Source organism: Schistocerca gregaria, chromosome 2 (assembly GCF_023897955.1).
Source record: "Schistocerca gregaria isolate iqSchGreg1 chromosome 2, iqSchGreg1.2, whole genome shotgun sequence".
NCBI classification, from domain to species: Eukaryota; Metazoa; Arthropoda; class Insecta; order Orthoptera; family Acrididae; genus Schistocerca; species Schistocerca gregaria.
The window spans coordinates 156691736-156709407 of NC_064921.1; the positions used below are offsets into that span (position 1 = coordinate 156691736).

The window sequence follows — 17672 nt, forward strand, 5'->3', positions numbered from 1 at the left end:
ACTGTATGAACCTTCCTCAAAATGTCAGTGGACTTTTTGTTGTGGTTGGCAGGAGAGCCAACACTGTATTGCTAAAGGAGGCCAAAATGCACGCATCTCAGCTCACGCAGGTTGGCGTGAGGTCTGGAACATGACAAGGGAATTAGAATTGAGAAAAACGGACGTAGCTGGTGGAATACTTAACTTTAATCCATTAATGGTGAACGTCGCTCTTGACATTACATGATTCACAGTATCAATCGTAACTGATAATGGCGCCTTGCTAGGTCGTAGCAAATAACGTAGCTGAAGGCTATGCTAACTATCGTCTTGGCAAATGAGAGCATAGAAGTCAATGAACCATCGCTAGCAAAGTCAGCTATACAACTGGGGCGAGTGCTAGGAAGTCTCTCTAGACCTGCTGTGTGGTGGCGCTCGGTCTGCAATCACTGATAGTGGTGACACGCGGGTCCGACGTATACTAACGGACCACGGCCGATTTAAAGGCTACCACCTAGCAAGTGTGGTGTCTGGCGGTGACACCACACTTTTCACATATTCATGATGTAAATAGGAGAATCATAAGTCCTTCCAGGAAGGAATGAAGATTAGAGGTTGATGTTCCATGACATCACTATCATTAAAGATGAAGTACAAGCTCAGATTACAAAAGGATTGGGTAGGTAACTAGGTGTGACATTTTCAAAGGAACCATCCCAGCATTTGCCTGGAGAGATTCAGGGTAATCATGGAAAGCCTAATTCCAAATGGCCAGATGGGGATTTGTCCGGAGGTAGCACTCAATATTGAAATTAGTAGAAGAGGACTCAATTCCGAATGGCCAGATGTGGATTTGTCCAGAGGTAACACTCAATATTGAAATTAGTAGAAGAGGACACAATATCAACAATCAATCTGTAACACACACAATGTATGGGTACTGTCACTGACACCCTTACCAGTAATAGGCATAACAGCTCACTTCCAGACCTTCTAGAGCATTCTGAGTGTTATCACTTTTGCACCAATGCTGAGATGGTTATGAGTCATCAATAATGGATTGATGGTGGAGTCACTTTGAAGAGCTTGGACAAGTCATAGACGTAATGCCACTGTGATACAGAACATGTTAAACTGGAAACAGCTTTCATTAAACATTTATTGTCTTGAGTATTCCAGAATGCATTTTTTGGTAAACTTTGTGAGCATGCAGTTTTTTTCATTAAAGAAGAGCAAAGTGATACAATAATGTAAGTGTGGAAGCAACTGTATTAATGACAAGAAATCTTTTTTATTAGGCAGTCATGTATTTGATTTGGACAAGAAGAACATAAATACTGTCGTGTGAAAACATAATACTTGAATATCTGTGAACTTGGAATTTTAGCTAGACAAACTGACTGGTGTGGCTAACTCAGGCACAAATGATTATTGGACTGTATGTCAATGATTATGAACCACAAAGTTACTCGATCACACCAGCAAAAAACGTGAATTGCATATTATTCCTTCTTACTGCATGAAACTGGTGACCTTTATTCATTAAATGTAATGAAATTTGCTTTGAAAGATCTATATGCCACATCATGTGATTCTGACGTAACACCCTGCACAATTATATGATTGCTGCATTTTGCTGGGTCAACATTTTAAAAAAAATCTTGTTTACTCAAATTATTGAAAGGCGCACTTACAATAGCAATGACTGACTGTTAAGTTTACATGTTGAACAAACTTCTAGAGTTTCTCTAAACATAACAATAAAGGTGTCACTCGCAGATTAGTGCAGATGGAAAGCTAAACGCACGTGCTCACTCGCAAGTGCGCGCGCACACGCACGTGCGTGCACACACACACACACACACACACACACACACACACAGAGAGAGAGAGAGAGAGAGAGAGAGAGAGAGAATGCTATGAATGTGAAAAACTTCCAAATATGATAAACATCTATCCTACATGCAGCAGGGTGCCACAGCTTGTCATCTGCACTTTGCAATGATCTGCGAGTGACACCTTTCTTTCCAAGTTTAGAGAAACTCCAGAAGATGTTTGATTTACCCATTTGTGGTTCAAGAGTGGAATGGCAGGGAAATAGTTTGTAAGTGGTTCAAAGAACCCTCTGCCAGGCATCTACTTGTGAACTGCACAGTAGTCATGTAGGTGCAAATATAGATGAAATATAATTTGAAATGGTCCTTTACAGATATAAATGGGTACAGCCATTTCTTTATCCTTCTGTAGGTGCCTCAAATCTGGAGGCAAAGATTTTACATCTGGCTTGGCTCTTGCCAACAGCCTCTGAACAATATACTCCATGCCAGATGGATGAAGGCATACAAACAAAATTCTGTACGTACAGAGCCTGAGATATGTATTGAGTTTTAGGGAGGAAAGGATTTCAATGAATAACTGGACCAAGCTTATATACAGTGTCTAAAAGATGACGTGAAAATGGCGGTAGGAGATATGAATGATAAGGCGCGGCAGGGGCAGGTCTTCTCCCCAAACATTAGTAAATAAATCCTCCATAGAGAGAGCAATAACAATTGCCTCTGTCTAATAAATTCTCCAGCCTCATTTAACATGACAATTGTCAGAACATGGTTCCAGCATAAGAATATACATAAAATGACCTGAATGTCACCAGACAACAATGCTATGACTCATATTGATCATATATTAATAGTATCAGGCGTGTGTCAGAAGTATGACACTGCATAGTTTCAGAGGTGCTAATACGGACTGAGATCATTACCTACTCATAGCAAAAATATGCAGTAGAATTTGGAAGGCATATAAAGTTACCAAGCATGGTGAGGCAATGGCTAGTACACTGGACTCACATTTGGGAGGACGATGGTTCAAACCTGCACCTGGCCATCTTGATTTAGGTTTTCCGTGATTTCCCTACATCGCCTCAGGCAAGTGCTGGGATGGTGCCTTTGAAATGGCATGGCTAGTTTCCTTCCCCATCCTTCCCTAATACGATGGGATCAATGTCCTTGCTTCCCACAAACCAACCAACCAACTGAGCAAAGTTACAGGAAGATATATCATCTCAGAACTTAGGGAACCAAAGAAAGCCGAACACCATGTTATTAATTTGTAAAATGGATTGCCAGGTATCTTCCAGAACTATAATCAGAACACAAATAAGCAGTGGAATAAAATCAGAAATTAAATATAGGCTGCTGCAGAGGAACAATAGACTGGAAGGAATTAATGGTATGATGAAGAGTTTGGGGAAGCACCAAGAAAAAAGAATGAAGCATACAAAAATATGCAGGCCAGAAGAACAATACTGCTAGTGGATAAGTAGAGAGAAAAAAGGACGTGCAGGAAAGTAGATTCTGAAAAAAAAGAAGAGAAGGTTTGCTGAAAGACAGTTGCAGGATACTGAATCACTGAATAATGTTAATGAAAGCAGGAAATTCTACAGACAGATCAATAACCTTAGAAAGCGATTTAAAAAACACAATGTAAATGAAAAATGGTGAACTAATAGCATCATAATAATGAGTGTTACATCACTGGGCAGAGTGTTTTAAGGAATTATTGTACTCAGAGAAGCTGAAGCAGAAGACAAACTAACTGAAAGCCAACAGGTGGAAGGACAGGAAAATGGGATGCTACTGATGCAAGATATTCATCTAGCAATTAAAAAGCTGACCAACAATAAGTCACCTGGAAAAGACAACCTGCCAGATGAGCTTATTAAGTATGGTGGAGAACATCTAGTTACATTACCAAGTTTTGAAATTAACTACGGACTGAGGTAAGGGGATGCACTCTCATGTATTCTTTTTAACATACCCTGATTTTAGATATATGGATGCAGAAAGTTATCCCAGATGATTGAAATATGGGAGTAATATGTGCTACACATAAGAAAGAGAATATCATGGAATGTACAAACTTTACAGGAATTGCACTACTGAAAACTGCATTTAAAATATTCTCCACCCTACTTTCTACCTCTTGCAGAAAAAGCAGTTGGGAGATATCACGCAGACTTTAGATCTGTCAAATCAACTCTTGAGCAAACATCCACTTGAGGCAGATATTGGACAAAAACTAAAGGAATACAATACAGAAACACATCATACACCTGTTGATTTTAAAGCAGCATATGACGCCATAAAAAGAATGAAACTTATTGAAGCCGTGAATGAACTCAGCTTACCACTACGGTCAATACACTGTGTAAGTTTGACTATGGGAAAAGTAGAATGTAAAGTAAGGATGCACGGAAATTTAACAACAAATTTTGAAATTAACTACGGATTGAAGCAAGGGGATGCACTCTCATGTATTCTTTTTAACATAGTGCTAGATAAGGAAATAAGGAATGTTCAAACAGACACAACATACAATAGACTGGTGCAGGTTCTGGCCTGTGCAGATGCTGTGTATATTAATGCAAGACTGGAACTGGCACTAAAGAAACATATACAACACTGGTGGCAGCCACAGTAGAAATTGGACTGGAAGTGAACGTCTATAAAACCGCATGTGAATAATATGAACAGAAATAAATGTGTTGTAAATTGACAAGAGCAAACAGAATCTGTTTGTGAATTTGCCTATCTGGGAACATAGGTAACATCACAGAATGATATTAGTATGGAAATAAAGTGGTACATCCACCTAACTAATAAGTGTTATAATGGGCTGGCCCTACAACTTAAGTTCAGAAATCTAGCCAGGGGAACAAATTGTCTACTATATAAAGTCCAGTATTAACATATGGCTCAGAAACCTGGACACTGACACAATAGTGTGAAGAGATAATAGACTGCGTTAAACAAAAGGCGTATCATGAATTCTATGGGGCAACTAATGAAGGTAGTGTGTGGCATAGGCAATATAATTTTGAACTATATAAAGAACTTGAAATCATAAAGATCATTCAAGTAAACCTCCCATACTTCTGGAATGGAACATGCATAACCAACAAAACCAAGTGCGATAAAGAAGCACGGGAAGACTGTGGATGACATCTACAGCTATACTCTGCAAATCATCTTGAGGTGCTTGACAGAGGGTACATCCCATGTACCAGTCATAAGGGTTTCTTCCTGTACCATTCACACATGGAGTGCAGGAAAAATGACTGACTGAATGTGGCTGTGCAGAGTGCAGGAAGAATGACTGGCTGGATGTGACTGTGCGTGCAGTAATTAGTCCAATCTTATCTTAACGATCCCTACGTGGGTGATATGTAGGGTTTGCAGTATATTCCTCATGTAATCATTTAAAACCAGTTCTTGAAACTCTGTTAATGGACTTTCTCAGGATAGTTAAAGTCTATCTTCAAGGTGGACATCTATCTCCAAGATGGGACATACAAGAAGGGCTAAACATTACTGGTGTCAGAAGATGGAGACAAAAGGCATTGGACAGGGACAAATGGAATGATGTCCTAGAGCAGGCTGAGGCCCATGAAGGACTGTAGCACTAAGAGCAAGGGGGAAAAAAAAAGATCATTGGAAGTCAGAATGTAGTTTCTTTTCCATTTCTTTGGTAAACTATGTATGATTATGAATGGTATTTCAAAGTTACGCAGAATCTTTTACTGTTCCTTGACCTACAAGTTAAACATACAGTTGAACTGCACAAAAACATTTAGACGTTAGCTACGAGTGGCAACAAAACCAATGCCTTTTGACTGACATCAACCCTTAAAAATTTTAACTTGGAAAGACAGGACCAATTTTAACGTCCTGGTCAGTTGGTTGATTTGGGAGAGAGGACCAAACAGTGAGGTCATCGGTCCCATCGGATTAGGGAAGGATGGGGAAAGAAGTCTGCTGTGACATTTCAATGGAACCATCCCAGCACTTGTCTGAAGTAATTTGGGGAAATCAAGAAAACCTAAACCAGGATGATGGATGTGGGTCTGAACTGTCATCCTCCTGAATGTGAGTCCAGTGTGCTAATCACTGTGCCACCTTGCTCGATAACATCCTGTAGAACTCTCTCTAAAAAATTAAAACTGGAGATATATATTTAGGGGAACACATTACTATACCTGGGAGCAGGAAAGATTCCAGCATACAATGTTAAAAAGAAATATATGACAATATTTTCATAAATAGAAAAATTTATTGTACAATACACATTAACAACCACTACAAATTGTATAATTTAGTTTTATGTTATTCCAAGGTTAGCAGCTTCTTCTCCTAGCTCTTCTTCTTCAATAAGTTTACTTTGTATAGTATAAAAAGATTTTGCTTCGAAATATGTAATTGCGGAACCAACGGCTGCTTGTAAAACAGCAATTCCAAAGAAAATATTCCCTTTTGGCTTAGTCAACTTTCTCCATAGATTGAGAAGAGACATAGGTTCTTTATTGATGGCTGGAACATCGTACGTAAAATAACGTATTGCAAGCTGAAACATGAAGCATTCATTAGAGACCACCACTGGCAAGATTATTATTTTATTCTGTAGCAAAGAAATGTTGGTGTATAAACTGGAAATGCCACTACAGTATTGATGTTGAAAATTAGAGCTTTCACAGTTTTCTACATTTCTCTCTGCAATATTTGCTTCTAAACATTGACAAAGTTCCAATAATTACAAAGCACAAACACGACAGTTAAAACAATTGTTAAATATGTAAATGACACAAAGTAATATGATGATACTTATTATTTTAGCACACTAAACTCTCAAGCGTGCGTGTCCTTACAGGCAATAGACAAATATTGTTAAAACAGACCAACACAAGAGTGAGCTCTAAAATCAAACAGGGAAAACTACCCACCAATATAAAATAGGCCACTAAAAACAGCAACATGAAACTCACAAACAAATGATGCGAAAAACTGCTGAAAAAATCCACAGAATTTACAAAAATGTATCTATGTATGTGTGTTCTACATCTCCTCCTAAACCAATTTCAAATAAACTTGGTATACATATCACTTACTGTCTGGAAGGAATCACTGTGTGGGTAAAAACCACCAGTCTATGAAAGAGGTGTGATAGAGGCAAAAAAACCAGTGTAGCCCAGGATGTGGGAATACCCATTACTTCAAAACCATACAAAACATTTTCTCACTGACAAGCCCCACAAAATGATGAAAGGACTACTGTTCACTACATTTTTGCTGTTCATGCACTAAAACTGTCACATGAAGCATGGAAGTTTAATTTATTACTTCTTTACTACAGTATTCATGACAAATTTTACACACAGTATTCACTTATACCACTGAATTTACCAGAAACATTATATCACTGTACAACACTTCAGGTGGCATGACATCATAAACACTGAGAAGGCTGAAGAACTATAGCATCATGTAAGATGTTTAAATTTATTACTTCATTGCTACTAACTCTACGAGCAATGGTCTTCTCAGACAGTATCCGCATCTCCCGCTGAATGTAATAACAAACATATATCATCGTGCAATACATAGTTCAGGAGTTATGATATCAGATACTGAGATGCATGAGAAATTACTGCATCACGCATGATGTTTTAATTTGTTACTTCTTTACTACTAACTATATTCATTACACATTTCACAGTCAGTATGTACTTACTCCACTGGATATACCTGCAAAATTATATCACTCTACAGCACATAGTTCAGTAGATATGATGTCATAAGCATTGAGCAGCAAGAAAATGAAATTACAAGGTGAAATATGTTGTATATGTGTGAAATATATTAGACATGTGCCTGTGTGGACAAGGTCACGGGTAAAAACCTCATCTTAAACCCTGGAAGAAGTTGCAGTTATATTTGGCATACATATTAGTTACAATCTGGAAAGAAAGACTGTAGGCATAAGGAATACCAGCCTCATGTTGGGCTGAGTTTGATATCATGAAGAGAGGAGGGAGGAAAAGGAGATGAACAGACAGTGAGGGGGAAGGAGGCAGGCAGAGATAGGAGGAGGAGGAGGAGGAGGAGGAGGAGGAGGACAGAGGCTGAGGATGGGGAAATGGGCAGAGACAGAGGATCCCCGAACAACTCCTAGAGGCATGTAATGGAAATTTCTGAATACCCTGTATATTTCTGGGATTGCAGGAGTAGGGTGATCTGTAGTATAATGAACTCTGGAAAAACTCCTAACAGCCATGATCACTAGTAAAGTATAATTAAATGTTCCCCTGAGACATTTTAGTCTCTTTTTGTTACCTACGATAATGATCAAAGCAGACAGGAATAGTTTTAGTACGTTATACAATGATAGTAACATATAACATAGTCTTACCGAAACCAGACATCTAAATAAATACTTTACTAGTGATTTGTTTGGAGTTTTCCCAGAGTTCACTTCTATTGTAAGTTTTTAGTACAAGATGAGCTGGCTTTTAATATCTGGTACCGCACGGCATGGAATTTGAATCCCCACCAGACGTCATGGACGTTGAAGACCCCTAGAGGTCTCTGCACCATTGTGCCATAAGCTGTGTTGGCGCGCTCCACCTGGCCCGTATTTAGCGTGAGGGCGCCACAGTGGAACACGTGGTTGCATTGGCCAATAGTGGTGGCCCTGATAGAGTACCTGCCTCTCGCTCAGCCAGCCAGTCTAACATTGCGTATGTCTCTGGACATATCGCCTCGCCTCAGAGAACGTATTCACTTTCATGTTTCGTTTACGAGTGGATGTGGTTGTCTAGTTAGGTTTTCTTGACTATGTTGTCTCATTCTTGTTGTTGTCGTCGTAAGCTCCTTTGTTGGTCGTGTCCGTCCTCTCCATTGTGTTGTTGTTCATTGGCCGCTCTGCGGGGCCCACCGCGTTTTCCGTCACTTCAACCCCGCGACTGTTCCAGTCACCGTTACAACACAATACTCTTAAACCAGTATCTATTTTATTTGGATTGTGGCTGTGGGCCCTTGAGTGGTCAGTAAACGTGCTATGGAAGCTTTTGAGGTGTTCTCAATATCTTGTTTTAAAATTTCTGTATTTATGCCCCAATTGCACTGAGAGATGGGAATTAAATGTAAGCTAGTATATGACTGATATGTAGAACTCATTTGTGGGTGTTGCCTATATTCCTAGTTTCTTTGTTATAATGTCATCTGTTCTGTGACATATTTGAAATCCCAGTTTCTTTACAATGTTGACAATTCTGTACACTATTTTATCATTATATATGAGTAAGAGCCATTATTTTGTGTTTGTGGATTCTTGGACTGCTGCATCATGTGTGTGGCTGTCTGGGTTGGGTTCTTTTGAGTTGTTATGCAGAGCGATGTGTGCATATGGCATGTTCATTTCCTGTTTGAATATTTTATGGCTTAGCTTCTGTATCATGAGCATAATAATCATTCCTTACTGCTACTTTTTACTGTGTTTATCTCCTGATTGTTGATGTCATGTAAAATTTGTGGAGCAAAAACCCAAAGCTTGATTGTTAGTGGGTAAATGGATTGGTTACGGATAACAGCAGTTGTGGTCGGGGGGGGGGGGGGGGGGGGGGTTGTGTTTCCTGCATGAACTATTTTTAGGATTAATCTTGTTCGAATAATTATTACTTAAAGTATGTCAGCATTTTACAGAATGATATACCCAGTGATGATGGAACAAAGTTGCTGGAAAAAATATTTAGGCATTTAGGAAGAACAGATTTTGTATAAAAGGCGGACCTCAATTCCTGTAATTCAGTCTGCAAACAAGGTAACTGCCAGAATTCAGAAACCAAATTATGATTATATGATGCAGGCTTTCATGACTGGTCTTTATGTCATCACTGATTTTTGTTTCATGGACAATGGTCTATGGTCCAAGGGATTTTATGAACCTAATATTTCTTCCTGATAGCAAGCTTTCCTTCTATTTGCAAAAAGAATCACAGATTGCATCAGCAAAATAATAAGACACATGATACCGACACAGTGCTAAAACAAACAAGAAAGGTGCACAAATATTTGACCATTGCAAAGGACCTAAGCTTGCTGTAGCAGAAGTATATACATAAAATCCTTTGAACATGGTGATATGTACACAGGAGCTACAAAAGGAAACATTAACACCCAGCTTATAGAACATATGAGCAATTGTCATCTGGGAAACATGAATAAATTGGCATAAGCTGAAATGCACTGGTGACATGGAGGATCCAGTCATGCTTGGATGAATGGAGTGGCCACAGGAATTCAAAACCACAAAAACAACTTTAACAAAAACATAGAAACGGAATTAGACAAGCTGTGGGCCTTAGCGTTAAATAAAGCGAACAACACCAACTCTTCCCCAATACAAGCTCTATAATACACATCACAATGAGTCCACCATTTTAGGCATCAGTCTGATGATGCCACAAACTGACCGCTGCATGGATATTTATAAACACTCCAGATTGATGAGTTCATTAAGTTAGAAACTGCTGTCTCAGTCTTTATAGCCTCTGATGACATCTCTAGTATTAGCAGATGCAACATGAGGCACAGAAACATACCGTGGATCACAGCCTACTGTACGTAATACAAAAATCACTAAAAATGATGATTATTTTCCAATCTTTTTTACATGCCGACTGACTGCTCAATGCTTCAATTATATAGTGAATAGTTATCTTTACTCCTTCCATTGTTTGTATTTCAGCAGAATATGCACTGATGATTGCGTCCAACCAAATGTAAATGTTGCAGGCATCATAGGACATAATATTAATTTTATAATGACAATAACAAATCCTGAAATGAAAACTCACCATAAATCCTGTCACAGGAGCAAGTATTGCAGGATAAATTGCACCACAAATACTCTGTATTGCTGCTGCCCTAGTCTGCACACACAAAGGACAGGCTGTCTTTTGCAAAAGAATATCATTCGTAATAAACTGCAAAAGAACATAAAACAAAATTTTGTAGGAATGTTACACAAAGTATTAAAAACAATATGATCAATCCAAATGACACACTTCAAACAAGGAAATTAAAATGTTATGTACTAAAAAATAAAATAGTAGCATTTCCTGTTTTTTTTTTTTCATTGATCACAGTTTTAACTATCATGAATGTAAATTCTCCCTCAGTCTATTGTTTCCAGGTTCTATGAAACACATTTCTTTATTATGATTTGAGCTGCCATCAGGCCCTAACATAATGTGATTACCTTTATTACCTTTCGCAACAATATATTTTATTTTTTTAATTTTATTTTCCTGCCCCCATGAACCATGGACCTTGCAGTTGGTGGGGAGGCTTGCGTGGCTCAACAATACAGATAGCCGTACCGTAGGTGCAACCACAACGGAGCGGTATCTGTTGAGAGGCCAGACAAAAGTGTGGTTCCTGAAGAGGGGCAGCAGCCTTTTCAGTAGTTGCAGGGGCAACAGTCTGGATGACTGACTGATCTGGCCTTGTAACACTAACCAAAACGGCCTTGCTGTTGTGGTACTGTTAACGGCTGAAAGCAAGGGGAAACTACAGCCGTAATTTTTCCCGAGGGCATGCAGCTTTACTGTATAATTAAATGATGATGGCGTCCTCTTGGATAAAATATTCCGGAGGTAAAATAGTCCCCCATTCGGATCTTCAAACGGGGACTACTCAAGAGGATGTCATTATCAGGAGAAAGAAAACCGGTGTTCTGCGGATCAGAGTGTAGAATGTCAGATCCCTTAATCGGACAGGTAGATAAGAAAATTTAAAAAGGGAAATGGATAGGTTAAAGTTAGATATAGTGGGAATTAGTGAAGTTCGGTGGCAGGAGGAACAAGACTTTTGGTCAGGTGAATACAGGGTTATAAATACAAAATCAAATAGGGGTAATGCAGGAGTAGGTTTAATAATGAATAAAAAAATAGGAGTGCGGGTAAGTTACTACAAACAGCATAGTGAACGCATTATAGTGGCCAAGATAGACACGAAGCTCATGCCTACTACAGTAGTACAAGTTTATATGCCAATTAGCTCTGCAGATGACGAAGAAATTGAAGAAATGTATGATGAGATAAATGAAATTATTCAGGTAGTGAAGAGAGACAAAAATTTAATAGTCATGGGTGACTGGAATTCGACAGTAGGAAAAGGAAGAGAAGGAAAAGCAGTAGGTGAATATGGAATGAGAGAAAGGAATGAAAGAGGAAGCCGCCTAGTAGAATTTTGCAAAGAGCATAACTTAATCATAGCTAACACTTGGTTCGAGAATCATAAACGAAGGTTGTATACATTGAAGAAGCCTGGAGATAATGAAAAGTTTCATATAGATTATATAATGGTAAGACAGAGATTCAGACCAGGTTTTAAATTGTAAGACATTTGCAGGGGTAGATGTGGATTGGAATGACTCCTTGCCCTCTCCCTTAAAACCCACATCCTTTCATCTTTCCCTCTCCTTCTCTCTTTCCTGATGAAGCAAGCGTTGGTTGCAAAAGCTTGAATTTTGTGTGTATGTTTGTGTGTCTATCGACGTGCCAGCGCTTTCGTTTGGTAAGTCACATCATCTTTGTTTTTAGATACAATTACATAATATGTTGTGTTTTTTTAATCTATCCAATTACATAATAAGTTGCATTTGTTTGACAGGGTGCTTTCAGGTGTTATGCTGAGTTGTTTCCATTTTACGCACAATATTTCGACGGCTGACCCTGCAGTCTTCTTCAGATGCTGCTAGTTTTGCTGTTACATGTACTCACTGCCTGAACTCCAACTATTCTGTGAACTACTGTTGGTCTCACATCACTATTTAGAGCTGAGATAAGATTCCCAGCATCTGATACACCTTTTGATGCTCTTTTATTTTTCAGACTGCACTGCTATTCCACGAAAAACAAATTCTCTCAGCATTTTGCAGCTCTGATGGATGTGTGTCTGGTGAGATTTTAATAAATTGAGTGCCGGATCAAGAATGTTATTTAAATCAAAATCAATGTCCCTGTTTCTTTGGTTTTCTACATCTTAATTTTGATAGACTCCTTAGTTCCACTGTTCTAGAAACTTTGTGTCTTTCCACCTACTTCATTTCATGGTAATATTTGAGACTGTTCCTGTTGACAGCTTGGAATTGCTGTTTTTATTGGGTCCATCACTGATGTTTCTTGTATCTCTCCTCAACTGTTCTGATAGTCTGCCCGCATGTAACCCATGCCACATATGCATGGACAGTGATACACAACTGGCTTTCAGAGACACAGATTATCTTTAACTTTATAAAGAATACTTTTTATCTTAATAGAAGGAAGAGAAATACAATAGATTCCATGTTTTTTAGGGGCATAACTATGGATGATAATAATGATGATCAGTTTGTGGGGCACTGACCTGCGCGGTCATCAGTGCCTGTACAAAGTTCCAATTTTTACAAAGGCCAATCTTTCACTGTCGTGAAAGGTAGTGGTGGTGGTGGTGATGAAATGATGAGGACAACACAAACACCAAGTCCCTGGGCAGAGAAAATCCCCAACCTGGTTGGGAATCAAACCCGGATCCCTGTGATACGTAGGCAGCAATGCTAACCACTAGACCATGAGCTGCAGACATAACTATGAAGTCTATCAAAATAAAGATGTTAGCAAACTTAATAAACTGAGAAAGAAGTTTCAATTTAAATAGCACTTCGGGTCTGGCACCCAATTTATCAAAATCTCACTGGCCATCACATCCACCAGAGTTGGAAAAGCCTGACAGCATTTCATGGAATATCAGTGCAGGTTCTGAAAAACAAAAAGGCGCCAAAGGGCATACAGCATATCAGGAATCAATCTAAGCTATAAATAGCAGTGTGAGACCAACAATAGTTCACAGTCTGGTTGGGGTACAGGCAGCAAGTACATACAACAGCAAAACTTGCAGCACCTGAAGAAGACAGCTGAGTCGCCCACCAAAATATTTTGTGTAAAATGGAAACAACAACTCAGCAGAAGACCCAGAAGCATACTGTTAATCACTCACACCAAGAGAACCTGAGGGGTCATATTTTGCACTTGTGTAAATCAATTTGACAACTTGAAGTATTTTGCTAAATATGTAGACAGTTCTCATCTTGAGCCAGAACCAAGATTTTTTTATGGTTTGTGCTAACACAGCGAGTGTGATTTGTGAACTGCCTCCCAGCCACAGACGTGTGGGTTGTGTAACTTGCTTTCAGCTGCATTTGCACAAACACATTGTCCAAGGTTCTTCATTCTGCTATCAACCACATTAGTTTAGATCTATGGTTCTTTGTAACAACCCCCTTTACGAATCAGTAATTATGATAACAACATCAGTATCTGACCACTATTACTCTTTACCACTGACATCTTGACATATGTTGTGCATATAATCAGTGTCCTGTGAACTTTTGCTCACTCTCCCTATCTTCAATGCACTTGCTCCACATAAACATGCACAAACACTGATTTTGTTGAAAACAACAAAAGATCTATCACTTAGTTTCCTTATATGCAGAACATGCTCTTAAGCAATGAAAAGCAACTTGTTCCACTGTAGTAAAAAAATGACAGTTACAGCACAAAAATGAAGTGTGTTACAAATTCAAAGAGACATTCTTTTTAATAACAACATGTTTTTATTACTTTGCTGATCACTTTTGTCAGTCAGTTTACAAATTAATTTCATTTTGACTACAAAAAACAACAATAATAGGCCCACAAAAATAATGTATAAAAATCTTAAACAGATGTACAGTTTATAACATCAGTCCACGACACCTAAAATTGATTAAGTTTAGAATGAAAAGAGGAACAACTAAGTACAGGGAAAACAAACAGAAAAGAACATTCGGCAATAAGGCTTACTGCCTTGAGATCCTTAAAGAAAGAGTGGTATCCACAACATTTATAATGATTGCTGCTGCACAAATCTTACCGCACTATTATTAGCCCGAATGCTCACACTGTCACAATTTGGAATAACCTGAATAATCTTGTATATACAACAACATAAGGAAATTAGCTTACCTGCTGATGGAATAAAGTGCTCATTATACCAGGCAGAATTGCAACTGGCAGATAAGTGGCAAACCTTCCAGCATCCCCAAGAAACAACTTTTTCCTGTAGTAACTATTCATATAAATACCAGATAATGAAGCTGCTGCTCCAAGGATAGTTAACCCATGTCGAAATGGCCAACTGGAAGTAAAGGTGGATAAATTTATGTATATTATGTTTTCTCAAGCAGATATTTAAGTCTAACAATGGAAAATCCAGGATGGAATGTAACAATATAATGAGAAGGACAGTCACTACTCACCATATAACAGAGATGCTGAGTCGCAGAAAACACAACAAAAAATTGTAGCTTTCGGCCAACAAGGTCTTTGTCAAAAATATACAAATCAACCCCCCCCCCCCCCCCACACACACACATATAAAAAGCAAGCACTGGCTCCATCTGCCAGAGACTGAGGTCATGATCGTATGAGCATGTGTGTATTTTGTCTATTTTTGACAAAGGATCTGTTGACTGAAAGCTAACATTCCAACAGTCTTTTTGTTATGCCTTTCTGTGACTCAGATATTTAAGTCTTTTATACAGGGTGTTACAAAAAGGTATGGCCAAAATTTCAGGAAACATTCCTCACACACAAATAAAGAAAATATGTTATGTGGACATGTGTCCGGAAACGCCTTATTTCCATGTTAGAGCTCATTTCAGTTTCATCAGTATGTTCTTCCACCTACGCTCAATGGAGCACGTTATCATGATTTCATACGGGATACTCTACCTGTGCTGCTAGAACATGTGCCTTTACAAGTACGACACAACATGTGGTTCATGCACGATGGAGCTCCTGGACATTTCAGTCAAAGTGTTCGTACGCTTCTCAACAACAGATTCGGTGACAGAAGGATTGGTAGAGGAGGACCAATTCCATGGCCTCCACGCTCTCCTGACCTCAACCCTCCTGACTTTCATTTATGGGGGCATTTGAAAGCTCTTGTCTAGGCAAACCTGGTACCAAATGTAGAGACTCTTCGTGCTTGTATTGTGGACGTCTGTGATACAATATGCCATTCTCCAGGGCTGCATCAGCACATCAGGGATTCCATGCGACGGAAGGCGGATATATGTATCCTCGCTAATGGAGGACATTTTGAACATTTCCTGTAACAAAGTGTTTGAAGTCACACTGGTACATTCTGTTGCTGTGTGTTTCCATTTCATGATTAATTTGATTTGAAGAGAAGTAATAAAATGAGCTCTAACATGGAAAGTAAGCGTTTTCGGACACATGTCCACATCACATATTAATTTCTTTGTGTATGAGGAATGTTTCCTGAAAGTTTGGCCGTACCTTTTTGTAACACCCTGTATACTTAATGCTTGTTCTCATAATTAAGTCATTGTTCCACTGCAGAGGTTATTGCAAGATAACAAAACATGTTTTACTGGCTTCTCATGAAATATCTATTGGTAGACAAGGTAAACATGTACAAGCAAAATCACAGTTTAATCTATGTTTACCGTGTTTACTCGAATATAAGCCGCACTCGAATCTAAGCCACACCTGAAAAATGAGACTCGAAATTAAGGAAAAAAAATTTCCCGAATCTAAGCCGCACCTGAAATTTGAGACTCGAAATTCAAGGGAAGAGAAAAGTTTTGACCCGCACCTCCAAATCGAAACAAAGTCGGTCCATTGTAATATGAGACACAATTTAGGTCGAATGAATGACGATACAGTAGTTTGGTTCGAGTCGTCAGCTTAGCAGTTAAGCTAAGCTCCGTCCGTATTTATACGGTACCCTTCCTTTTTCACGTGCTTCGTTTGGTTTGAATCGATTGCTGATTTTTCTTTGATCTGATAAGTGCCGTTTTCTTTGTTATGGGTGTTTACGTGACTCTAAGCTGAAAATTCATGACTGTACTGTGTCATGCATTGTTTGTTGCACTCTGATAATGAGAGTTTACAAATTGTCGCCGCTCGCGTCATGGCTTGCTTTTGTGCGCGCTAACTTTGCTTACAATAAAAAAAAAAAAAGAAGAGAGGAATCGTCTCATTAGCAAAACAATGGCAAGAGACTGCTATTTGTTGTTACTTAAGGCCCGTCCACACGCTACCTGTCTGCGCACATCACATCTGCGCAGACAGATCGTTGCGTGTGGACAGATTTGCACCAACCTAAGGCGTGTGCAAACCTGTAAGTTGGAGGTTTGAGCGAAACCTCTCAAATCTGTGAGTTCAAACCACATCTGCGCAGACAAGTTGGAGCATGTGGACAGGGGATTGCCGCATATCTGGCGCGAAACAGCTGTTTGCTCAGTCTAGTGTTCGTATTTGTGCGCACAGGGAATTAAAATGGCTGATACTCGTCAGTGTTCTCGAGAGTTTGTAAGTGAATTCATTGAAATATATAGAAACCACCCATGTTTGTGGAAGATTAAAATTAAAAAATATAGTGACCGGGACAAAAAGACAGCAGCATACAATGCTCTAATTGAAAAATTGCGGACAGTTGACGCATAGGCAAAAAGAGAAACAAACAAAAATTAGTTGCGAACTGTTTTCCGAAAAAGAGTTATCCAAAGTTCAGAAATCTAGAAGATCTGGTGCAGGAGTAGATCAAGTATACCAGCCAACGTTGACGTTTACGGGGAGCCTACAGACATCTGCGCCGATGTCTGCGCAGACAGATCGTTGCTTGTGGACCAGGCTTAACACTGATGCTTTCTTTAATAATGATCAACAAGAACCAAATAATAGACTGCGTATGATAGAAGATGTTCGGAACGAGTGTTCAGCGAAAAGTTTTCTTTGTTTGAAA

General features: G+C 39.0%; 1 protein-coding gene across 2 annotated transcripts in view; it reads right to left on the bottom strand.

The window, feature by feature from the left end:
• Positions 1–6070: 6070 nt before the first annotated feature.
• LOC126336581 (uncharacterized) overlaps positions 6071–17672 on the bottom strand; it is a 41818-nt gene continuing 30216 nt past the window's right edge. For both annotated transcript variants that reach the window (XM_050000439.1, XM_050000440.1), the window contains exons 3-5: positions 14864–15035; positions 10670–10798; positions 6071–6381 (exon numbers count right to left, since the gene is read on the bottom strand). In XM_050000439.1, the coding sequence (XP_049856396.1) occupies positions 6139–6381; positions 10670–10798; positions 14864–15035 (544 nt within the window). In that variant the 3' untranslated portion in view covers positions 6071–6138. The remainder of the gene's footprint in view (positions 6382–10669; positions 10799–14863; positions 15036–17672) is intronic.